We start from the raw sequence: 26,803 nt of genomic DNA, 5'->3' as shown, positions 1-26,803 counted from the left end.
CTTACATGTTTGTTCATCCGCGACATGAAATGCCAAAAAGTGCTGTCGAAGACGTTTTTCGTAATCAGACCAGTCTTCCGCCGTCTCGTCGCAAGGAGGAAAAGTAGGTAGAGACGATGACGAGAGACACCCCGCATTTGATGCCGTGACGAAATCACAAATCACATTTGTGAGAAGTGTTTACTGTTCTATGAGACCTTGCAATAGTTGCTCTAAAGTAGCCATGGAAACATGTGGGTCAACGATGGAAAAGAAAAATCCCATCCTCGTCGCCAATTGGATGCAATACATGAAAGTCACAGATCAAGTAAACAGAGTAAGACGTGTATACACTTTAACAGTCAAATCATAACTGAGTCCAAGTCTAGCGGCTGCTGGCTGTCTGGCCGCTTTGGTGGCGCTGCTGCTGCATGGCTGGCAGACAGTGCCGCATGTAGAGGATGCACGTAACTGCGCGGCGGCACTTTGAAAGATCGGCGAGTCACAACATTTATTATTACTAGGCACATAGAGCTAGTCTCTGCATATAAATAAATATGATATAGAATGACTGGCTCTTGTTTCGTGCAAGCATATTATTCATCAGTTGAACAATATACCTGTACTAATAATGTATCTGTAAATTTGCCGTGTCTATCATTTTGTCTTCAAACAAGCCAGTCTCCAAATAACTAGACGGATTTTCAAGGGGTTTCACTGGTAACTTCAGTGTAGCATAGGACACCATATAGGTTTTATTTCATCAAAGTGGGATCATGGAAAAAGATATACAAGCAAATTATAAAAAATGTTTGTATGTTCAATATCTCCTCCGAAATCAGTGGACCGATTTCAACCAAACTTGGTACATATGTTATTTGAATTGCTGTAGGGGTAAGAAACAACTACCTACTGGAGAGGTGGGGGTGAAAAAGAAGTGTAGACCACATGCGCAAATACCCAGGTCTTATTCATCCAGCATTTGACAACGATAGCCCTTAGCAACTTGCAACAAACTTTACACCTAATTTCAAACCATTATGAAAATTTTTCTGGCTGGCATCCCCCACAAAATGAAAGGAAAAACTTTATCACTTACTACATTTTCGCTGTTCATTTTCTCATCAGACATGACATCTTAATTTATTACTTCTTTACTACTAACTATATTCACAATGAATTTTGCAGACATTGTCACATACACCACTGAATTTATATGCAAAATTATATCATTGTACGACACATAATTCTGGATGTATGATATCATAAACTCTGAGATCAGTGGAAACTGCTGCATCATTCATGACATTTGAATGTATTATTACTAACCTGCTGAACCGATTTCCATCAAATTTGGTTAGGATATAACTTGAACTTGAGGAAGAACGTTAGGCTACTTTAGCAAGTGTGTAGTACAAGTTACTTACTGATTTGAAGAATGTCTCATAAATTAGGGGGAAATATTTACCCTTTGGAAAAGCTATTTACTCTTTGCCTGTTGAATTATATTTTATTTGCAAAAATGAGTTCATCAATTGATGTTTGCTATATGATACAATTCAGAGTAATGAGTACAATGCTTGTACAGTCTTCGATGTGTTTAATCCTTACGTCTGAATTTTTCATTGCATAATGTAAGGATACATCACATCACTAGCATGGTTCATAATGGACATTCCTGCTTGTGCTCCTCTGTAAGCATTGTTCAGCAGTGATGCTGTGTACGATAATGCATCATGCATTGGGGCAGCTTAAGAGGGGGCCCAACTCATTATTTGTACAAAAATACTGTGGGATAAGATATCCCTATAACTCGTAGGGTAATTGAGATGAGATGGGGTTACAGGTAAAAATGTTTTAAAACGATCTGTTGCGAGTTTCTTCCCTGTACTTAGTTGACTTGCAATAATTTAAAGGCATGAGGTACAAACCGTCTCTTATATGTGTTGTTCAATGCATCACTCAGATCTTAAGAATGAGTGCTGCAACAAGCCAATAGCTTTGTCACCATGTTTTGGACCAAAGGTAATGTCACACGGTTAAATACATGTAGATACCCTCTCTGGAGTTTCGTTGTGTAACACACCATAGAAACAGAGTTTTGCCAGCATGAAATATATGTGCCATATATGTATGCAGGCATAGCTATGGACAGGAAGCTAGTATACATATGTATAATTTGGAGGTAAGGGAGACTACTTACAGAATAGTGGAAGTAATGAGTTTTTGACAGGCACACAAAAAAGAATGAAAACTTTGCGAGCCTGTGGACAAATCCTTTAATGAGATAGAGTACAAATACAGCCGGGTGCCTCCTGACCTCCCCTCACTCCCGCCCCCTGACACACACACACACACACACACACACACACACACACACACACACACACACACACACACACACATACACACACACTTGTGTGGCTACATTGTCCCCGCTGAACACGCACTTCAAATATATTTATGTGTATGTGTGAACCAGACTTCCAAACTTTCAGAAGTGGTAGTATGGACCAAAAGAAGGGAAAAAAATGTAGTAAATGTGGGCACTGAAATGGACACCTTAAAAGCTACAAGCACTTGTTCAATTTAGGTAATGTGAAGCACGCCTTTTCTACTGCAAGCTCTTTGCTTTTTATATTTTGAAACGAGATAGTATGGACCAAAACAAGGAAAAAAGTCCAGTAAACATGGGCTTAAAATGCATACCTTAAGAGCTATCAGCACGTGTTCAGTAGAAGAGCTCTCACAGTAGCGAAGATGAAGAAATTGTCGTAAAAAACTGAATGGTTAATTGATTTGGTGCATGCTAACAAAATTTTTGTGCAATCTACACCATATCAAAAAAAAAAAAAAAAAAAAAAAAAAAAAAAAAAAGAAGACGGCAGTGTAGAAGTCTCAATCGAAAAGGTTAATTTATTCAAGTTTCAAGCCTTTTATCTTCACCCCCAGAAAATGTCTTATACTGCAAAAGATCGTTAAAATATCTATTGCTTGGTGCAGGCGGTACTCTAAAACAATATGTCGTCCTAAATTTGAGTTTTCTTCCTCTTCTTCTTTTGTCTCTCTAACGTTATGCCAAGAGCCTGTTCTAATCTCACCATCTCTTCCTTGGTCTTTCCATACTTCTCTTGCCCCATGGTTTATAATCCATTGTTAATTTAGGAAGGATTTATGGCAGCCTATGAAGTATAAGTTCTGCCCCCTTTTCTTTATATTGTATTGCCTTTTGTGTAATTGGTTGCATCCGTAATTCTTCCCTTATTACTTCATTTCTAATTTTGTCTCCCTTAGTGCCACATTTCACAAATGTTAGAAATTTCGGATCTGATGCTTCTAGTTGCCATAAATCTTTATTTCTCAACATCCAGCTTTTTACCCCATGTAGTAAAGTGAGAACTGCCATGAATATATAAAATTTCAGTTACATTTATTCTCTTGTTTTTCACTTAAGTGTTCTCCTTATTGTGCTACATAAAGTATTAGTTTTTTTTTCTATATACTCCATACCTTTGTCATATTATATGTCACATCCTAAATATTTTAAATGGACTACCTGTTCTATTGGCTTATTATTGAGGACTATTATTGTTCATATTGGATGAATATCTAAAAAGCCATGGTTTTATTTTATTTGTGGATATTCAAGTAAAGACCATATTAAGGATAATTTCGTAACTGTTTGGTTTTGTACTAGCAGTGATGTACCTTTCCAGATTCCTTCCTCTTGTTAAGCTTGGAGTTCCACCTCATTTCACACTAAGTTGCAATGTCTGCATTTTTATTGGCAGTTTCCCAACTACTGAATCACACAGTAAAACAATTTTACTTTCAATCTGTGAATTTCTTTTTTGTAACTATGCCTGTAGTGAATTGATAATGAGATGTGTGTTACAAGATGAAGAACATGAGTATGTACAAAAATCCAAATAGGCTGGGACTGATGACCTTGCCGTTTGGTCCCATAACCCCTCTCAATTAATCAGTCAATCAATCCAAATAGGCCACAGAGAGCATTAACCACATCATTGTATTTGAGACAGGCAGATTGTGTTGCTCAGCTTTAAAATGAAAGGCAAAATAGTTTTCACAGTGCCTGAAAAAATTTGTTTGTTGTGAGTTTTCCATTCATCCTCTCATTCATATGCATTTCAGTGCAGCTTCATTAATTTAAAACAAATTTGTGTGCATAATATGTTACTGTGAGTAGAACATTCCAACATTGTTAACGTCATTACTTGTAGCTTGTTTGTATGAAGACTTATTTTTATGGTAAATGCTAATGTTCTGCTGTCGTGCTTATCTGCTGTAAATTTTGCTTTGTGTTGTTTCAGTGGCTGCATTACACAGCTTAAAAGTGTTTTTGAACATACTACATAACATAACATTATACTATTATCTTTATACTACTCATTTATTTAACATATATTTTAAAAGCACAATTATTTCAAAATACACAATTTATTGTTCTGTGTTCAGAGGATATATTTGTGTGGCACATATCTTTCCCACAATCTTGTCCAAAACACATTGTGATTTAAAAACAGCAACCAGCCACAAGTAAGGTAATATTTAAATGTAAACAAACTTCATATATGTGACTGGTTGCTGTATTCAGGTTACAATACGTATGAAAATATCTTTATGCAGATGCATCTAGTGGCCCCATTATTTCATTTATTTCAATCTAGTGTTTTAGGAATACATTTGTATTTATTTGTGATAATCTCTTCCTCCACTATCACAATTTCCACAATTATTCAAATGATGATAACCATCAATAGATTCTTGAATCAGGTAAAGCTAGGCAGTTGTGAATATTAATATTCCTTATTAGAGATAAAATAAAAGCAGTTATCCTCTTCCATTTTATGTTTGGCCAATAACTCAGATACTGGTAACAAATGTTTCTCTCCCACACAACTAACTGCAAAACTTTGTGTGGCAGGGGGAGGAGAGGGGATAATTAATCAAATGAAAAGAACCAGAGGTTTTTCCACCCAGCAGTAGAGAGGAAGGGTTTGAAAGCTACTATAACACTATTAAAGAGTTAATTAGAAGCATTTCTGGGCTTCACATCAAGGGGAACATGATTTGTAACTCTTTCTCTCTCTTGCTTGGTGGAGAAAACTCATGATTTCTGATTTTGCCTGTCTGCTATTGCCTGGTAGATACAAGGTTTTTTTTTAATTCTCATTCCATTGTGTGTTTTTGTAGTGATTGTTTTGTTTAAATGTTCATGAAAAACTGAATTAGAGGCAGAATGTAACACGTGCTTCCTACCTGATGTCAGTGGCAAATGTCCTGGCATGGAGTGCATGACAAGTGGAGATACCCTGATCCACAAGCAGTCAATTCTGCCCCCAGTTTTCAACTGGGTCTAGGATGTGCACATCTCACTTGGTTGTGTCCCAGGTGTTCTATGTGGGATTGAGGTGGGTCACTCAGGAAAGCCACACAGGCAGCCCCAAGCCATTCTGAAACATTTGGTGAGAATGGGGTGGTGCAAGACAGAATGGAATGGTGCATTATCTTACTGAAAGTCTAAGTCATTTATGGGGTGCTGTAAACAACCAAAGTATGCAAATGATCAGTTTGTAGGTTGCTGTATTTAGTGTTCTATCTATCTACGTGTATTGAGAACACTGAAACATACACCTGAACTTTATTAGACATCTTCATGTTAAGAGGAACTCGCACAATATACTGCACTCAGTGCTACATGATACACAGCAGACATGACACACACACAATACACAGCAGACATGACACGCACACACACATCACAGAGAACATGACAAGGCAAGGTGAATTTACTGGCTTACAGAGACATACAAAAGATCATGGCTCTTAGAGACCACAGACATTGTTTGAATTGTTTGATTAAACTCAGCACCCCCACTTCAAAACATTCAGATGGCTGTCTTAAAAGTACCTAGACCCATACAATCAAGGCGTTCACAATGTCTTCCTTTTCTTAATACTTTTGTCATTATATCTGCTGGCATATCATTTTTCTGTAAGTCAAATGTTTTTACGACTTTGTTGGATACTACTTCCCTTATAAAATAATGCTAAATATCAGCAGACAAATTTTAAGCACTCTGGTTACCATTAAACAAAGTTACACAATTGTTACAGATTATCGGTCCATAAAATACTCTTCTTAAATAAACGGCCTCTTGACAAAACTCAGAAAGAGTCATATACTCGGCCCATGTGTTAGAAAGAGCAATAGTTTCCTGTTTAGCGCTCTGCCATAGAACTGCAGAGACACACAGTTTAAAAATAAAACTATTGTATGATTTCCTGTTGGAGGAACAATTTGCATATCTGCATCTACAAAACCACATATTCTAAATGCCCTTTTGTAAACTTGAAGACAATAAATCTTAGTTTCTTTAAAATAGCTCAAAATTCTCTTAACCCATTTCTAGTTCATGTCAGAATACTGGCTTAAATAGCTCACACCGAAAGAAACATCTGCTGTTGTAAGTACAGACAAATACGTGTAGCTACCTTTTCAGAGCAACATCATAAACCTTGTTTTCTTTTTCACTTAGAAAATCAAGTTTAGTTTAAGTAAGAAAATCAAGTTTAGTTTAAGTAAAAGTGTTTACAGTTTTACAGTCTGAACCTTTCCAGCAGCTAATGAGTATGATCTTGACTTAAACGTGTACACTCCTTTTAATTTTATCGTATTTGATTTCCATCCCCAAAGTTTTTAGCCATTTCTAACTCCTTTACTTTGAATTCCAAACTTAGCTTATTTTTCAAGAATTCAGTCTCACATGTGTCATTTAAAAACAAATACATATACAAATCATCATCATTTAAAGCTGTTGTAGTACCTAAGCCCTTCTCCTTATTAAAAACAAGCAGTGTCCTAGTCTAGACCATTTGTAGTGTCACTTTTTGACAGAATTTACCCGTGGTGTTAGATAATCCATATTCGTGATAATTGATATACATAGGTTGTTTTAGACAGAAAAAAAACAATGTTTTTTCAAGCCTGCCACATATGTATGCACTGCAGCTTTTTTCTTTCAAAATTCATTCTGTAACTCTTTATGTGTCATAAATTGGCAACATTATATGGAGGTATTAAATTTTTTTGTGTAGTGATACAAAATATCAATTTATCTGTAAATTCTGGAGTGGAGCAACCCGTTTGATATGGAAAGACTTAAGAATTAACTGTCAGACATGTTAAAATTGTTAGTGCATATAATAATAATAATAATAATAATGTGGGTTTCAAATGGGAGGGGTTTAAGGGTTTTCCTCCTGACAAGACTGGTGATGCACCAGAGAAGCTGAACATTGAAGAATAATTATGTGTGTGCACAAAGCAACAGTGTTCATGGAAAAAACATGAGTTTGATGGCTCTATTATTTTGTTCTTTGGATTGTTCAGTATTAGAGTTTGTAACTGTGAGAAAAATAATTAGTTCTCCATGAAAATCGGAACTCTTTTTCCTACAAATTTTGGGGGCACTGTCCAAAAGCAGCTGAATGAGTGGCGACACAGTCTCGCTGCCTAATCTATGTGTTTTCCAGCAAATTTTTTTGTGTGGAGTTTTGCCTGCAATGTCACAATGATGTGTAATTGTATTGGTTTTGGGCCTATGATGAAGATACACATTTTAATGACTTTTTCGGTAACTAATAAAAGTGAAGGAGTGAGTAATATGATACAGGAAAGACCTGGTCCTGACTGGAAAACAAATAATGCAGTGAGTAAAGTTAACTGTTCTTCATACAGTTGAGACATTGAGTGGTCATAGCCACATAAACGAGATTAAAAACATATCTAATCTTTCATGCTGTCCTCTTCCACGTCAATCTTTCAGAACATGCACACACAGGCATGGGTACATTGTCCTGACTGACTATGTTGCCTCAGTGCTGCTGCCTGACTTGGGTGAGGTATTTTGTTGGATGGCTGACAGCTGAAAGGAAAAGGTGGAAAGGCAACAAGTGAGTGAGGCAGGTAGATATGGTTGTATATGGCACATGATAAAAGTGGAGACAGCAGAGAGGAAAGTGTGAGTCTAGATTAATGAAGTGGGATGTGTGGGTACAAGGGTAGGTTAGGTTGAAAGACAGGGTCTAGTCTAGTGGAGATTGAAGCTAGGAGGATTGTGGAATTGAAGCATGCTTTCTTAGCACATTTCCCATCTTTTTAATTGAGAGAAGCCGGAAGCAGAGGGCTTAGATGACACGGGCTGTGAAGCAGCTATTGAAGTCAACATGTGCTTTGTAGCACTTTCTGTCACTGGGTGATGAACTCTCCTCATCTCCCTGTGGTCTCTCTTTTATTCTCTTCTATTCCCCCCCAATACCCTACCTAAGCCACATTCCTGTGCTGTTCCCTTCCGGCCTCTTCCTTTCACCCTTCAAGCACCCTTCTCTCTATTATTTCTTGTTCCTTTCCCATCTCTGTTCTCCTCTCACCCAATCCACCTGACACAGCCTCAAACTCCAGTCAGATTACAATGTTGGGACAGTGGTAGTTGTGGTGTAGGTAAGGATATTGTCTGAAATTCAGCAGTGTCCTCAATCTTGTTATTTGCCTGTTGAGCACTGAATGCATCAGCTATATTGTGAGTAGTTGTCTTCAAATAAATAAATAGTTGGAAAGGAAAGTTGCCCCCAACTGGCCTCAAGACAAAGAAATTAGTAAAAGATTGGTGGTGTAGTGATAAAAAATGGAAGTCTGAAACGGATAAGCAGGCAGGAAATAAGTGGAAGTTGAGGGACTCAAAGGAAATAGTGACAAAAATTGAACTGCACAAAAGTACATTTTGGGCTTGTGAGCATATTTCACTTTCAAAGCTCTCTGCATTTACTGAACAGATGCTCACAATGATCTTCAGTATAACTCAAATGACCCTGAACCACTCCCATTAATGTTTATGGGATAGTTTAAGTGAAGTTAAGGAAATTTATCAATTTAGACTGTACTTTGAGAAGTGACTTTGGATCCTGTCTTTCTTCAACATTGTACAACAGATTGGAAATGCTTATGGGCTTTTGTAAAGACTGTATGGTACACAGATGACAGGAAATAAAACAAAACTGTGCATTACCACTCAAATGTGTATCACAACACGTGTAACTTTGGAGAGGTCAGACTTTGGAAATAATAATGTTTGCACGTGGGTCAGTGGCCAGGTGCAAGTCTTAGACACCACTTCAACAGCTTTGGTGCCCTGATCTACCCCAGTTATCCAGCCGAAGGAATGGGACCTACAACTTAACTTGAAATCTGAACCTCGTGTCGTTCCTAGTGACTCCTCACATTTTTGAGCGCAGACTGAAAACTTCGTGGTCCTAGTGGGATGCAGTCCCGCAACCTTGAGATTTCCAAGCATGTACTTTACCACTAGACTGACATGGCTGAAACCTCAGAAATGAATGTTATGGAAGTGAAGGGGACTTGGGTGATCTCTTGTAGGATTCAAAGATAAGAGATTCACAGAAGAAAACAATTAGTGCTAACCTATCTCAGTTGAGACACACTCAAATAAATGTAATGTTTCTGTGTTCATGGTATAACATAAAGGTTTAACAATGTTTTATCAGGACTGCAACCTAGAAATGTATAAATTGTGTTATTCTTTTCTCTACTATTGCTGCTATGTTTCCATCACATTTCAAAATCATTTGTAATTATTTTTACTTGTAATATTACATAAAATTATAAAAAAAGATTTTTTTATATGAGAGAGGGGAGGGGAGAGAGAGAGAGAGAGAGAGAGAGAGAGAGAGATATCATGTTGTTCTGGTGATACTTATTGTGACTCAGAATTGATATTTATCATTACATTTCTCATAGTGCAAACTTTTGTTTAAGGTATTTTCTTTGTTTTATTTGCAGAGAGCAAGCCAGAGACAGCGTCTGAATCTCATATTACTTCGCCTCTTAGCAAGGTTGCCCAGTAAACAGCCCCTAGATCTCTCTTACCTTCTGGAACCAGGTCGGAGACATCGCAAAAAGCCAACTATATTGAATCCTTGAGAATGGCTCCTGTAGTGGGGGTTGGGAAAATGAGGTTTGTGGTTATAAGCCAGCTCCACGGGTTGACATTTCTCAGGCAGTACTTATTTCATATTTTTAATATTTTGTCAAAGTGTGCTACCAAATTTCCATCATTCAAAACATATTTTTGTTTTGACTAAAGAAAGATACCAGTCAGACCTGTAAAGTATATGTTAAGTTGTGATGTGCTTTGATTTAATCTGTGATTAATTTGGTTTTATTTATTTATTTATTTATTTTACAAAGTTAGGTTTGAAAATGCCTTGGAGTTTGGCATATGCTAGATTGTAAAATGGTATAACATATGATGATACTTCGTGTTAGCTTGTACCTTTTGGTGTGGAAGCCACTCATGATGTAAAAACATCAGAGTTGCTAGAAATGATATGAGGCAATGTTTGTTGTGCATATGGAGTGCTCTTTGTGGTAAGAGTGTCCCAACCCCCACCCCCAGATGGTGCAAATGATGCAAATTACGTCACAGCAAGTGACATGCCGTTTAGTTTCGTTTCTGCCACCATAATGAGCTTCTTAATAGCCCCTTGGCTCATTAGTTTGTTTCTTACATGTACATTTAGAATTTGTTTGTGGTGTGTTTTTTTTTGGTGTGTGTGTGTGTGTGTGTGTGTGTGTGTGTGTGTGTGTGTGTGTGTGTGTGTGCGCGCGCGCGCGCGTGTGCGTGCGCGTGCGCGCGGGCGGGCGCGTACATACTATGCGTGCACACATGAATTGCTACATATGCATCTTGCATTTGTAGCCTGATATGAAATACCAATTAATGAATAAGCATCATTTGACCATCCATCTGAGGGTTTGTTACATGAATAAGCTAAAATCCTGAAGTAGACCTTCTCAGTTTGTGACTTGTGAGTTTTTCTTGCACTTACATAGCTGCAGAATTCTCTTGCAGCTATCAGTGGGTATATTTTCTGTGATGGCCTTGGTGACTTACTTTACAGATTTGAGTGTGTCTGGACAGTTAATTGCCCACTGTACAATGGAATGGAATATGCAGACAGCACTTATCTTGACATATAACTGGTATATAGTATCCAAGGAGATTTATAGAGCCAAAAATCAGTATATGTTTACTTGAGATTGTGATGGAGGATGAAAGAATATGTGAATATGTACTATATTTGTTATGGCAGGCAGAAAAGAACACATATCTCACATTATGAACTAATTGAGTTCCTTATAGACCACTGAAACTTATCAGAGTACTCTCATTTTACCTATATTAATGAATGCTTGTTTACGTTGTACATTAGGAGTAACATGCAAGTACTCATTTGACTTTCATTAGAATTTTTTGTGAAGTGCCATATTGGCACTGTAATTCTTAACTGCACTATCTTCAGCTGTAAGCTGTTTTATGTATAAGTTGTAACATTCTACATTTATTGATATTTTATTTGGACAGTCCGGTGGCTATTGTCGTACAGAGATGTGTGTTGTGATTTTACAGTTTGTAAATAAATGGGGGAATATGTATTTGGGTGTGAGTGTGCATGTATGTGTGTGAGTGAGATAGAGAGAGACAGATTAATGTTTGCAGAATAGATGAACTTTTATGAACTAATATTATTAGCCATTAAGAAAACAAAAAGTACAAAATGGATGCTAAATCTGTACTGGTTTCTGTTATATGGGTGTGGACAGAGAAAATAAGATTGCAACGCTCGGTCGATTTAAGGGATGTTAATTTTTGTTTTAGGTCTAAGGAATAATTCATATGGTAAAAAAAAAGAAAGTCTATTTTTATGCTAGTCAGAAATGAAAAAGTGGAAACTATTTTTCTGCATGCCAAGTTTGTTATTTGTCCATTTGAATGTGTGTTAGGAAAAGTGGCTTAGCCAAATGTAATTTTTTTATATTGTTGAAATCTCCAGTGCAGCATTTAATATATTCGATGTATTGATGCATATAATAATGTTTACAGCCAATGTAAATGTGTGATTGTACAGTATGAAATACTGAAGTATCGTAATTGTAATTTATTTTGTACATTTGCCCATGAGAGTATTGAATACTCAAGTATTAGCATATTGAAATAGTTAAGTTAATGTGTAAATATTCAAGTTCAGTAACTGCAGTACTTTTAAAGAGGGGAAACAATCATTGTCATCAGTGAATTCCAGTGAATAATGTGTTAAAAAGAGAAATCTATGTCTTTCTTTGATGAGCAATATGTTCTGACATTGTACCTTGCCCATTACATGTAAGATATCACTTCCATTTGCTTTTGCGCAGCTCCATTGTATTTTGTAATTTCATAAATTTCAGTTTTATTTGTTTCAGAAAAAAAATAGTAGATGCTTAAGAAACAATTTGCGCCTTATTACTTCTGTAGCAGCAGTACATTACATGAATTTTCCAATTTAAGTGATTACAGAGTTGTATTTTAAAGTAGTAATAATAACAGCTACAGTGTTGGAAGTGTCATTGGCTGCTATTATTTTCTTAACACAGTAGAATCTCAAAGCAACAAATCTATCTAAACGTGTTATACAGTTAAAGTAATTCCCTAGTAAGCATGGCTGTAGATAATGTATAGACGCTTACTGCCTTGTGTTGTTTACCTACCATGCAGTTACTTAAGCCAGTATAATGGTAAAACATCTGAAAATAATATTTAATGTTGGACTTGCATGTAACTCTATCAGTAGGTATAAGACATTTTCTTTAAGAAATGTGATATGTATGTTGATGAAATTGTTTGTTGTGATGAGATTTTACTGTATACCTTTCCACCTAACTCCTTTGCTATTAGGTATATGGGAGGCTTAACCTGTTATGCAGGTGAAATTGCTGAAGCATGCAAAAATTGAAGTATGAAGTCCTAAATAATTAATGGCTTTGGAAGGAATATTTTATATGGTGCGACACAATGGTGAAATCAGTTTATTCATATAGTAGTCTTTTGATATGTGATTTTTTTTATTTACATTTATAAAAATGCAGAATTTATTAATATTAAATGGTCTTAACCACACTCTGTAATTCTGTAATCATAAAACATGTCATTTATTTATTTATTATACTTTAGACACTGCGTATTTATTTACTAAAACTTTTATTTATATCTACAAGCTTGAAGTGTATCTTCGTTCTCTTTTTACTATCTCAAAATATCAACCTGTAGAACAATAGCAAAAGTATGTCATCTCACACCACTGCAATTAGAATATGAACAGAGAATAAAATATTAATATAACTTTTTGGTATTTGATGTAATGCAATGTAGTTAGTACACCCCAAAACTATGTTTGAACCTAACACTGAAGGAAGATTTATGTGAAACTACTTATAAATGGATGTTTAGCAAGAGGTCGGTCAGTTTTCATACATTAAATTATCTCCAAATGATGTTTGTTAGAACATGGTAATTTCAGCCGATAGAAAATGTGCACACAACATAGTGAGAAAAGAGTGATTCTTGATACATCAGTTTTGGATGGTAATTCATTTAGGTAAAAAAAGTTTAAGAGAAAAAAATGATGGGGTATTTTAAATAAAAAGGAAAACAACAATATTGTGTTTGTTGTTATCTTCTGAAGAACACAAGTTTGCAATCTGAGCTACAGTCTTCCGGATATTGTTTATTTACCTATTTGCTACTTATAAATTGATTAAGACGACTTCCAGATGTAATTAATGAAATACAAAGACTTGATTAATGAAAGACTTGATTACTAAGGTCAGTTTGAATAGGCAGAGGTAATCCTCAACAAATAGTAGAAAACATTGTTTTCTCTAAAAAGTATTAGTAATAATAATGAAAAAAATGAAATGGTAGTATGGTATTGTTGGCCAGGGGACCCCATCTAGGGTTGTTTGGCCTCCTGGTGCAAGTCTTTCTGTTTGATGACACTTCGGCGATTTGCACATGAGGGTGAGAGAAAATGGTTAGGACAACACAAATGAGCAAAGAAAATCTCTGACCTGCCTGAGAATCGAATCAGGCCCCGCAATCTAGAGGCGGGGCACTAACTACTAGATCACACGCTGCAGAGAGTGTCAATAACATATAGTAGCTCCGCAAAGTAATTTATCCCTTATTCCTTCATTAGAGCAATTTCTTGTTGACAAAAGTTAGTCATTTAATTCTGAATGCTTTGTCATCCGTAATTTAGTGTTAAAGAACTCTCTTTTTGTGCATGCACAGTAGTAGGGATTAATAAACTGTATTCACAGTCTACTTCGTTATAAATTGAGACTGAATGAATCAAAAGTCCTTTCAATCTCTTCATAATCACTGCAACCTACATCCAGTTTCAACCTGCTTACTCTATTCAAGTCTTAGTTTTCCTGTACAATCCCCCAAAACACACACACACACACACTTTCTCTTCCTCAGGGTGTATGCTGTTAATTAATTCCTTTATTGAGTCAAGTTGTGCCATGAATATCTGTTCCCCAATTTGATTCAGTACCACCTTTTAGTAATCTGATCTACACATCTAATCTTCAGCACTTTTCTGTTGCATCACATTTCACAAGCATCTATTCTCCCTTGTCTCGACTGTTTATTGGCCACATTTCGATTTTGTAGAAGATTACGTTTCAGATAAATAGCTATTCACTGGACTTCCTAACATTAATTAAATTTATATTTGATAGCAAATTTATCATTTTCACAAATGCATTGTTTGCTATTGTGAGTCTACATATTATATCCTCTCTAGTACAGCCATCATCAGTTTTTTGCCATGCAAATAGCAAAACTTGTCTACTACTTTGTGTCTTATTTTCTGATCCAGTTTCCTGAGCATTGGCTGATTTCAGTCAACTACATTACATTATTGTTGTTTTACTTTTGTTGTGTTCATCATATAACCTCTTTTCAAAACAATACCTATTCCATTAAATTGATCGAATGTGTTGCCATGTCTAACAGAATTACAGGATCACCAGCAAATTTGAAAGTGTTTTTTAAATGAAGTGCATACGAGCACTCTATACTGTAAGAAGACACATACAGACTACCTAAATGCAGCTAATTGCCATCATCCTGTGTAGCACTTCGTTGTACTCACCATGCTAATGCTCAGAGTCCAAGCCCTCTGTCATAAATGAAGCCGGCCCTCTATGTTACATCATCTATATGAAATTTTCCATTGGGACAGCTACTCTGAGGATGCAAATAAAACACAATCTCATGACAGATCATGGAAGAGAAGAAAAAGACACAAGTTGACAACAAAGGCTTATTGCTCCTACCATATGCTCTCTGCCAAGGTTGCAAGGATCTTGACAAAAATTTTCTACCCTGCTGGGTGCCACAAAATATCTCTTGGGACTAAAACACCTGGCATGAACACATTACGTGCACTTGTGGCCACCAATACACTGGCAAAATGCAACATTGCATCTCTCAGAAATGTGAAGAGTACATGAAGAATGTCTGCCACAGCTACACAGAAGAGTCAAAGGCAGCACAGCATAACATAGCATCTTTGAGGACACATATTCAACTTCAAAGATATAAAGATGCTATGTTGGATTTTATAATGAAAAAAGTGGTAGAATGAAGAATTCACGAAAATCTCATGAACAGACACCAGCTTTCATCATGGCCCCTCTTAGAATGATGCATCAAAAATTCACTAGATGCATTCCTCGATATCAGAACACCAGCACTGGACAAGATGGAATGGCAGTCCCAGTAATCAGTGTACAGCAACTCTCACACTACCTCTACTCCCACAACCTGGGACTTCCATTTCCAAGCAATCGCAATTGGCTCACCTAGTACAGTTCTGGGAGATGAAACGTATTTAGCAGCATCTGGCAGAGTCCATATGCTTCATCAGAAGATGGCAGGTAAGATATTTGTCAAAACAGAGCTCCCAAACAAAGATTTGCCTATTGTGATGTGATCTTTCAATAGAAGGTTACATTTCAATAACATGTTTATTGCTTTTAGTTGATGTTAGTCATTTTGCTTCAACTTGAAAGAAGTAATGCTCACATTGATAAATTATAAATCTCTTACTCTTCCCCCTCCCTCCCCCACCCCACCCCCTGGTTGAGCCTCTATGGACTGCGTGGTAACAACCAATCTCATTTTAGTGTGTAGGTCTTGTTCTTGTTCCAGCTTTGACTTCCTGCCAGTATCTTCTGAGCCCACCAAGAAGTGCCTGCTCTTCGGGCAAAGGTGCTCTACGTATTTTGGATGTTGATGCCATTTTAAAACCTTGGTAGTTGTTCATCAATCTTCTAAATTTGTTCCTGTCAGGAATTTCTCTCTCTTAGATACCAATCTGCCTAAGATCTTTTTCACATTCTTCAAACAATCTTGCCCATGTTTTCTTACATTGGATGAAACTCCATATTCTTTTTGTTAGTCAGTTACCGTCCATCCTCATGAGATGACCGTAAAATAACAACCATCTGTTAATGGATGCTGTGATAGGTTCTGTCTTGCTGTAAAAGTCGTCATTTGCTCTCATTCGCCATTGTCCATCAACCCATCTATTACCTAGGATTTCCTTAATATTCTGGTACATTATCTTCTTCTGGGTATGATCCTTGTCTCGAGTTTTTCCTATACAAAGGAATCAGGAACTTTCAAAAATTGTAATTGTTAGATGCGTGTCTTTAACTGCTTAATAATAAAAGTTCAGTCTTGGTAGTGTATGGATTTTCTTTAAATACTCAAAACAACTAATTCACAGTAATTCAAGTTCCACAGTAATACAATATCCATCTGCTCACATGAGTTACAAAGACTGTTAACTACTCGCTATGTCTGCACAAACATGTCTCACTTTCTCATCATATCTTCCAATGAAGCAAGAAAGATTAGAGAGGCTCCAGTTGTAGACAAAGAATCTGATCAATTACATTACTGGCAGTGGAAGTGTTGGAATGTTGTAATTAACTGAATGTTACCATTAATTCACCTCAAACATCCATCATAGCAGAAAACTTGTTTATTGCTATAGTTCATTAAAATGGGTGGCAGTTGCATGTTAGTCCTACTAATTAAACACTTGCTTGACAGGGCAGTACTAGAACATAAGTAATAAGCAATAACATTTACTAATAGGTGTGGTACTTAACTTTGGTAACAGTTTGTTATGTGGCACTGGATGTCCTATACATAAAACTATGAAAACTAATAACTTTCGTGTCCTTTAGTAGTCTCTGATATTCTCACTGCGACTAAAAGTAATCGTGCAGACCCTCGTGACTGACTGTCCTATTACTCCATAAATAGCAACTGCTGTGTCTGAGTGTAATCTTTAGACCAGAACTGTGTTCTGTAGTGTAATTATGTGGAGGCTGTGTTCTGTAGTGTTAATTATGTGGAGGCTGCTGCTCAAAACTGAGTGGTGCCCAGCGAGTGGTTGTGCCTGTATGGTAGTGGGCTCTTGTGGTATTTGTTTGTAACCTCCCTTCCTATATTCAACATAGTGCTCATTTCCTCACCACCTCAATACATTTCCTGACCTGTTACCACCAGACTCCTTGTAGGGTACTGTGGATGCAACATCCTTGTACACCAACATCCCCCATGTCTTTCCCAACATCCTCCTGATAACAAATCCACCACCTCTTTTTAATCCTCGTAGCCAACCACATCCTGGCCCACTATTATTTCAGTTCCAATAGCCATGTCTACAAACAACTCCATGGTACTGTCATGAGAACTCTCATGGGATCATCCATTGTCAACTTTTATGGGCCATCTGGAGGAATTTGCCCTACCCAGTCAACACCTAAAATCTCTTTTCTGGTTCAGATTCATTGATGAAATTTTTATATGGATTACTCTATCCAGCTCATCCACAAACAGATCTGTACCATCTGCTCCTATGGTACCAGTAAACCTGTTAACCATCCACCAACCAGAATTTTTTCAACTACCTCTTGTCGTACCCCGAGATGGGTGCTAACCTAGCTAAAGTCCTACCCACATCCCTCAAAGTAATGTTCTGCCACACACTCATCCACAGATTATCCTTGTCCATCCCAATCCTGCACACATGATTCATTCCCATATGGTTGGCCCAGATGGAAGACCTATCCTATATTCCTACTCACCCTCCGACCACATTCCAGGTGCTGTCATATTCTACCCATTTAAAGGCAAGGACACTTGTGATGTTATATATCAACTATATAAGGAAAAGGTAAATTGGTACTCGCCGTACATATGAGATGTCGTGCCAAGTTGCAGAGAGGTACAATGAAAAAATTGTTACATTTTCAGCTTTCGGCCAAAGTCTTCTTCAGAAAAGGAAACACATACTCATTTATTCACACAAGCAAGCCCACCTCCTCCGCACATGATTATCATCTTCAGAGGCTTGGACTGAAATGCAACAGACACATTGAACAGAAACAGCAATATAAAGGGTGCAGGGAAGGAGAAGGGGTAGTAGGGTACAGAGTGGGGAGAGAGAAGAGCACTGTCTCGAGCAGCATGCAGGAACTAAGAGGAGGCATGACAAGACTGCCATCGAGGTGCATCGTTGGGAGGACGGGGAGCAGGGAAGGGAAAAGATAGGTGAGTGCATTGGCATAGGGCAGCAAATGAAGAGGATTGAGGGGACGTGAGTAGGGAGGAGATGATAGGATAGAGGGGGTGGAAACTTGGGTGGAGGGTGTGGAGACAGTAGGTTACCTTAGGCTGAGGCCAGGTTAATTTCGGGAGCAGAGAATGTGTTGTACAGGGTGTATACGGCCCGGGACATCCGGGAATTCCGGGAAAAACCCGGGAATTTTTTCATCCGGGAAAAACCCGGGAATTTTTTAGAATTCCAGGATTTTTCGTTGTTTTAGATTGCAGTTAAAGTTTTGTAGGTGTGACGTGTAAGATCTGATACGCTGACAAAGAACTTCAGTCCACTACTGCTAAATAATATTGCAGCAATGAAACACAAATCAGAGAATAACACCAAAATAAAAGTTTAGTTGCGTAGAAAATGGGTAAATAGTGTCAAAGGATTTAGGTCGAAGATTATGCAGTACGTCCGTAACAACTAATATGCATTCGATGTGTGTGACGTCACAATTGTTTACATTTCTAACAGATCACTAGAAAATATTACGAATAGTGGCTTGAGATGCGTTACTTTCGAAGTAAATTTCCACGCAAGATGATTTATGTTACGTGTGAGAATGTGCAGTGCATTTCTTAAATCACAGGGCGTTATAACTCTCATTCAAAACGTAACACTTTGAGGATCAGCCATTTGAAAAATGTCGGGCCCAGAAGATAAGTCATTTATGCCACTATTTAAAATTTTACCGGCACATTTGTATTTGATATGACTTAACGTGTAACACACGCTAAAAAAAGACCGAGCTTCAAGTTAGTTTTCATATTTAATGTTGTACTTTCATAGATAAAAAATTATGCAATCGATGGCAAAAAGTTCCATTGACCTTCAAAAAAATTTGCATAATGTGTTACTGAGCAATGTCACAAGTCCCTTCATGCCAGAACACTTCGACTTTTCTAAGCAACTGATAATCATTTTGGCACGATTTTAATTGCCAAATTAGAGCCTAATAGTAGGCCTACGGACTTCCTATCATTGTAGGACTAATAACAGTGGATGCCAATAGAGGACGCAATTCTCGTTCGTACATACACATCTGCTTACGAGTTAACCGGTGTAGAAACGCACTTTGCTGAATTGAGCGAGCTCGGCCTACCTTCGTAACGTACGCGCCGCGGCCTGTCTTTCTCGTAGGCCTCGTGCTCTGAATAACTGCCGTCATTCGCTAGCGAGGTCACGTGACATGAGCTATGACTGGCTGACAAAAGTGCATCGCTCAACGCAATCTCTATTTTAGAGTTTCGGAAGCTACCGTGCTGTAATTTTTGGAATTTGTGTATATACTTTAGCAATACGAAAATAAACTCTGTGCATATTGTCTCGCATCAAACAACTTTCCAAACGCATTGTTTTCCTGGATTTCGTTTCCTAAAGTGCTGGGACGTCCTCCGCCGGTATAAGACCTTTAAGATTCAAAGGACTGATAGGTTTTACAGCTCCGAGGGAAAGTATACTGTTACTTAACACGCATGTATTTTCACCCGCTTTATACGTAATTTCATCCGGGAGAAATTGTGTTTTTAACCGGGAAAAATCCGGGAATTTTTTTTTCTTGTCCACGTAGACACCTGGTTGTAAGAATAACTCCAATCTGTTCATAAACGTCGTTGGTGGAGGTGAGGATCCATATGGTCTGGGTTGTGAAGCAGACATTGAAATCAAGCATGTTATGTTCAGGTGCATGTCATACCACACAGTTATCACCTTTGCTCATGGCGACAGACGGCTGTGGTCGTTCATCCTGGTGGACAGGTGGTTGGTAATTAAAGCTGTTCAATGATTTGCAACAGAGCTGGTTCATGACATTTACAGGTAGGCTGGCCCCTGATCAGGTAGAATAAGCCTGTGACAGGACTGAAATAGGAAGCCCAGGGTGAGTGAACTGGGCAGGTCTTGCGCCTTGATATTCTACAGGTACATCATCCCTGTGTAATTGGTTGGGATTGAGAGTGGCATAAGGATGGAATAGGGTGTTTAGGAGGTTGAGTGGGCTACAGAACACCACTTCAGGAGGGGTGGGAAGAATTTTTGGTAGGGTGTCCTGCATTTCAGGGTATGATAATCAGTAATCAAAGCCCTGATGGAAGATGTAGTTCAGTTGTTCCATTCCATGGGTGGTATTGTTTGACAAACGGGGAACTCCTTTGTAGCATGTTCTTGGGGATGGTGGGAGATTAGAGGTATGTGGGCAAATGGCACAGGAGATCTGTTTGCATATAAGTCCGGGGGGATAGTGCCTGTCTGTGAAGGCCCTGGTGAGACTCTAAGTATACTGGGCAAGGGAGTTATTGTCACTACAGGTTCGCCATCCCCAGGTGATCAATCTGTATGTGTATGGAAGGAATAACAGCTGCCGAAATATCGGCAGCGTTGGTGGTAGGTGGGTTTAATATGGACAGAGGTGTGGTCTGAGTCATCAGAGGTGAGAAGATCAGCATTGAGAAAGGTCAAATGCTAGGTTTATGAGGACCATGTGAAGAGGATGGGAGAGAAGGTGTTGAGATTGTGAAGGAATGAAGATAGGGTGTCCTGGCCCTGGGTCATAAAGATATCAGCAATGAAACTGAACCAGATTAGGGATTTGGCATTTGGGAGACTAGGAATGTCTTCTCCAAATGGCCCATAAACAGGTTGACATGCAGGGGGGGAGGGGGGTCTTGTGGGTGCCCAAGGCTGTGCCATAGATTTGTTTGTATGCACTCCCTTCAAAGAAGAAATAGTTGAGTGTTAGGACAAAGTTAGTAAGGTGTATGAGGAATGAGGCAGTGAGTTTTGAGTCTGAAGGACATTGGGAGAGGTGGTGTTCAACAGTGGCAAAACATGGGCATGAAGGGTGTTGGTGTATAGCGAAGTGGCGTCAATACTGATGAGTAGGGATCCAACAGGTAAAGGGGTGGAGATGGTGAAGACTCAGTGAAGGAACTGGTTGGTACCTTCAATAAGGGAGGTTAGATTATGGGCAAGTGGTTGGAAGGTGTTGTTCAATGAGGGCCGAAATTCTTTCAGTGGGGGCACAACAACCAGCTACAATGGAGCATCCAAGATTGTTGTATCTGTGGATTTTGGGGAGCAGTTAGAAGGTAGTTGTGCAGGGTGCCCACAGGGGTGAGGAGGGTAACAGATTCAGGGGAGAGTTTCTGGGAAGGGCCTAAGGCTTTTACCACGGATTGGAGATTGTGTTGGACTTCTGGGATGGGATCACCCGGGTAGAGTTTGTAGGTAGAGGAGTCAGATAACTGGAGGACGCCTTCTGCCAGGTAGTCACTGCAATTCATAACAACAGTTGTGAAACTTTTGTCTGCAGGTAGGATGATAGCCTAGTTTTGTTTTGAGCTTGTTTATGACTGTCCTTTCTTCTCCTGAAAGGTTGGTATTCTTAGAAAGGGACCTGGGAGAGGACAGTGTGACCAAGTTGGAGGTAAGGAATTCCTGGAAAGTGATTTTTAATTTTTGGGGGGAGGGGGGGGGGGGTAGGTGGGAGGGCAAACGGGGAACAAGGATCACAGTAAGATGGTGGGATGAACTGGAAGATGCAAGGTTCAGGGTTGAGATTAGATTGGCTTTGATTGGAGGGACTGGTGGCAAAGAAGTGTTTTCACTTTAGGGTTTGGGAGAAGGAAAGAACGTCTTTGACAAGTCCAACATGATTAAATTTGAGTGTAGAGCTAAGGTGAGGCCTTTGGATAGAACTGAAACTCTGTGGGGCTGACGGTTTTGGTGGAAAGGTTAACAACAGTGTTCTGGGAATGTTTGGGTGCTGGACTTGGTGGTTTGTTGGTAGGTAGTTTTGGGGATCTGCCAAGTTGAGAAGGTGAGCTAGGCAGGGTCTGGATGCTATGAGGGGTTGACGAAGAGGAACACTGTGGGTAGGATACTGGTTGGATAGTGGTGCCCCAGGTGACAATATGACGTCAGCTGGTTGGATAACTTATGGAGGTGGTGTATGGAATAGTCGTCTGGATGCTGGAGAGCAAGGGATTCATTTTCAGAGATATGATGTGTGTAGCAGGGATTGCAGAGAAGCAGTATCTCGCAGAGGGAGCAGATGTGGTTCTGCGATGCCTGTTCCATGGAGATGCATTTTTGCAGTACTGAGTTTGTAAGTGCCATCGACTGGTGGAATTTAAGAAGGTGAAAGTCATTTTGAAAGGAGGAGTAGGATCCAGAGAAAGGAATTTTTGTCATTAGGCCATTGGGAGGGGGAGAGGATTCCGTGGTGTAGCCTGCATTTAAGAAACTGAATGGGTGGCTGTGTTTTAGCCAGGAGTGTGATATTTTTCTGAACTGGTGCAGGAAGATGGAGCAGGGGTCCATTGTAGAACGGTTGGCAGTGGGGAAACAAGATGACAAGGAAATGGGCAAATAAGGTAATGGATGATTGAGAGGGGAACTGGATAACAGAAAATATGCATAAAAATACATAAAGGCATGCAAAACATCCACAGATATCTAAAAATGCACACAAATATGTAAAAATACGCAAAAGTGTGTGGTATGCACCTTTTCTGTTATCCAGCTCCTCACAGTCATCCAACATGCCATCCCTGCCATAATTGACCCCTGCTCCACCTTTCTGCACCAGTTCAGAAAAGTATCCCTGTCTAAAACCTATCCCACATCCAGTTTCTTAAATGCTGCCTAAACCATGGACCGCCCCCCCCCCCCTTTCTCCCACAAGGCCTTTCCACAAAAATTACTTTGTCTGGACCCCACCACTCCTTTCATGATGACCTTCACGTTTTCAGATTTTGCCAGTACCTGATGCTCACTAACGTGGTACTGCAAAAAAATATCTCCATGGAACAGGTATCCCAGAACAACCTCTGCTCCCTCTGCAAGATATGCAATCCCTGCTGCATACATCATGTCTCTGACATCAAATCCCTTGCTCTCCAGCACCTGGAGGAGTATTCTATGCACCATATCCATAAGCTACCCAACCTGCTGACATCATACTGCCACCTCAGGGTTCCACTATCCAATCCATATCCTATCCGCAGAGTTCCTTTATGTCAACTCATCATAGCACCCAAACCCTGCTTAGCTGACCTTTTCAACTTGCCGCATCCCCCAAAATTCACCACCAACTCTCCACCAAATACAGTGTTGAAACATTCCCTGACCACTGTTGTTAACCTTTCCAGCAAAATCCTCAGCCCCACAGAAGTTTCAATTCTATCCAAAGGCCTCATCTTTAGCCCTACACCCAACTTTAACCAAGTTGGACTTGTAAAAGACCTACACTCCCAAACCCTGCAGTGGAAACACTTCTTTGCCAACAGTCCCTCCAACCAAAGCCAACCTAATACCAATATTGAACTATGTCACTCCCAGTTCATACCGTCATCCTACTGTGACCTTCTCCCCCTCCCACCTAACCACTCCCCTGGTCACCTTCCAGGAATTCTTTACCCCCAACTTGGCCTCACCATCATGCCCTATGTCCCTTCCTAAGAACATCAACTTTTCAGCTGAAGAAAAGACAGCCATACAAAAGCTCAAAACAAACCCTGACCCAATAATTCTACCTGCACACAAAAGTATCATGTCTGTTGTTATGATTCGCAGTGACTACCTGGTGGATTGCCTCGGCTAATTGCACTAACCAACAAAATTTTACTTCTTTTGTGTAAGTGACATAAAAAAAGCTTATCTTTATTTTTTCAGGTGTGCTGATAGCAAAAATGTTAATAAAAATGCAAGATTAGCTCTCATTTTGAAGTTATGATACCTTTACATTATTGCCTATATAAGCTCATGTGTGTATTTACCTTGTTGTTATTCCTCAGAGGAAGGTCATGGAGGTGCAGCCGCTTTGTCTGGCGTTTGTAGTTTTCTGCTGGTGATTCCCTGATCAGTGTCAAGCAGTAATTGGCTAGCACTGATGCACTCCACTTTCCCGGGTATCTCATTTCCATGTCTGAAATTGCTGGTGGATGCATTTCTCATGATTGTCGATTGCAGCACCATAGTTGTCAGTAAAGAATCCTATGTGGGAATCTAGGAAATGACACTTTAAGAACATGTTGCACTCCAGTCTGTTGTAGCAGTGCAGAAGAATTGACACAAGATGATTACAGTGCGGCGTGGCACGTTACCTTTCACCACCCTGCCAGTGTCCAGTAATGTTCATTTGTTTAGCTAAAAGCTGTAGTAGAAAATACTAGACCACTACTGTCTATTGCAGGTCGCAACATACATAGAATTGTCCGGTAAACGGGATGTGGCCAGCTACTGAAATAAAAGTTTTAACTTGGCAATGTAAATTTTCAGGTGTATTTTTACGATAAAGATCACAGTTAATACTGCCAAGTCCGTACTAAGTGGCAACACAACGTAAAGGTCACATGCAAACCACAATCACACACGTAGCCAGTTTATGGTATTTACACCCGTTACCGAAGTTAATAGAGTTCACTGGATCGTTTAGTTATGAAAATGCTAGCTCAAATGTTGTGCATTCTGCTCTACACGTAATACCTGTTCCAGTCTTAGACCGCACAACATGCCACGCGGTTTTAACTAACAGTCAAAAGCAATAATTTTGATATTCCGTCCGAAATTCTACACGACTTACACTATACCGTTCACTTAAATACGCTTTGTACTACTTCGCGAACCCGTAATTAGCATTTTTCCGCGATTTTATAGTACTTTCGTCCGAGCTGCTTTCAATGAGATGTTACTGGTTCGAACCCTCAGCCCCGACTTCTCCAGATCACACCAAAGGCTTTGTTCCCAACATAGATTGGCGCGAGACTGCATTTTTCTGATTGGCTGATATCACAAACAGCAAATCAGGTTGCAGTATTATCCCGCGCTTTCTTCAATGACCAATCATAGTAAAACATTTCTTTCTATGGCAATTCCTAAATAAATAAATTTAGATAAGTATCAAATATAAAATTACTCCTTCTGAAATTACTGATTAATTTGTGTTCTACTCACAATTTATTAGTACCATAAACTGACTGCATATTTAACTATAGTAAATCCCCTGTATAGTTTAACTGGTACTTCGTGAATAAACAAAACAATTTTCATTTACTTCTGTTCTTCTTCACTCATACAACTCACACTGCTAATTACTACACATTATGCAAATACATTAAATATTAATCAAACATAACTTTACAACATTGTTCTGACTACGACTGCTAGCACCGTCCTTCAACTGCTGACCTCTGCCTCCTACTAGTACAACTACGTGCAGCTCTTTGACTCAGGTCCATGTCAGCTGGTGATATCTGTCGATGACTCATGCCTATAACGATATCGTCCTAACAAGTGACAGGAGCGATGCGAAGGTGCTATGCCTCACACCCCCTATAATTATTAAAAGTGTTGAAAACAACTTTTTATAATTTTACTACATCGTGACTGTCTCCTTACTCTCAAAACAAATGTGAAATTTGAAAATTACTAATCTAAGTTACAGAATTCTTACTTCGGACTTAGCCTAACAAAGTGTAATATTTTACAAAAATTTTTAATATTTTTTTTAGGAATTTTTTACAAAACTTTACAACTGAACTAATTAATTTTTTCCTTCAAAACCAAACTTTCCACAAATTGTGACTTTACATAAAATGGTTCTTGTCCATTACAATTAAATTTTTCGCCTTTTACCTCCTCTTATTTACATTAACTCAATATTTCATTGAATCTCCACCCGCACTTTGATTGGTGTCCTGGTGTAATTTTGAAATCACTCCTACCTTACACATTGCACTGCATAAGTGTCCTCTACCTCACGATTTTTTCTCTTAGCATGTCGCAATACCTTGGTTGGTTGACGTCCATAAAACTGCACATTGGTCCACTCTCAGGCCAGTTCTTATTGTACAGTGGTTTTTACCTACAAAACATAGTTTCGTCCAAGTCTACTAATATTCATAACCGTCTCAGCACATAGTATAAAATTGTTCTCCCTATGCTATACTCTTTAATTAATTAAATTTTAACTATTCAAAGCAAATTAACAGAACATTAAACTCTTAAACTGTAAGAAAATTTGCATTTTCTTTTAAAGTGTTTAACTACTTCAGCAAAATTACGCATTGCTATTGAAGGCATACACTGAAATCACTTAATTAGGTTAAATTCTGATTATTCCCTATCCACTAAATCTTTTCTCAAAACTTGACAACTACGGCAAAGTCTTTATGACAGCTTTTACCAGGTTCCATAAATACGTTTAACT

General features: G+C 38.7%; 1 protein-coding gene across 1 annotated transcript in view; it reads left to right on the top strand.

Moving 5' to 3' along the window:
* Window positions 1-13,019, top strand: part of LOC126095672 (histone-lysine N-methyltransferase ash1) — a 328,263-nt gene extending 315,244 nt beyond the window's left edge. Inside the window, exon 22 of the mRNA XM_049910428.1 lies at window positions 9,863-13,019. Coding sequence (XP_049766385.1) covers window positions 9,863-10,003 — 141 coding nt within the window. The 3' untranslated portion in view covers window positions 10,004-13,019. The remainder of the gene's footprint in view (window positions 1-9,862) is intronic.
* Window positions 13,020-26,803: the final 13,784 nt, after the last annotated feature.

This window comes from Schistocerca cancellata, chromosome 8 (genome assembly GCF_023864275.1).
Source record: "Schistocerca cancellata isolate TAMUIC-IGC-003103 chromosome 8, iqSchCanc2.1, whole genome shotgun sequence".
NCBI lineage: Eukaryota > Metazoa > Arthropoda > Insecta > Orthoptera > Acrididae > Schistocerca > Schistocerca cancellata.
This window is presented reverse-complemented; position numbering and strand designations above follow the sequence as displayed.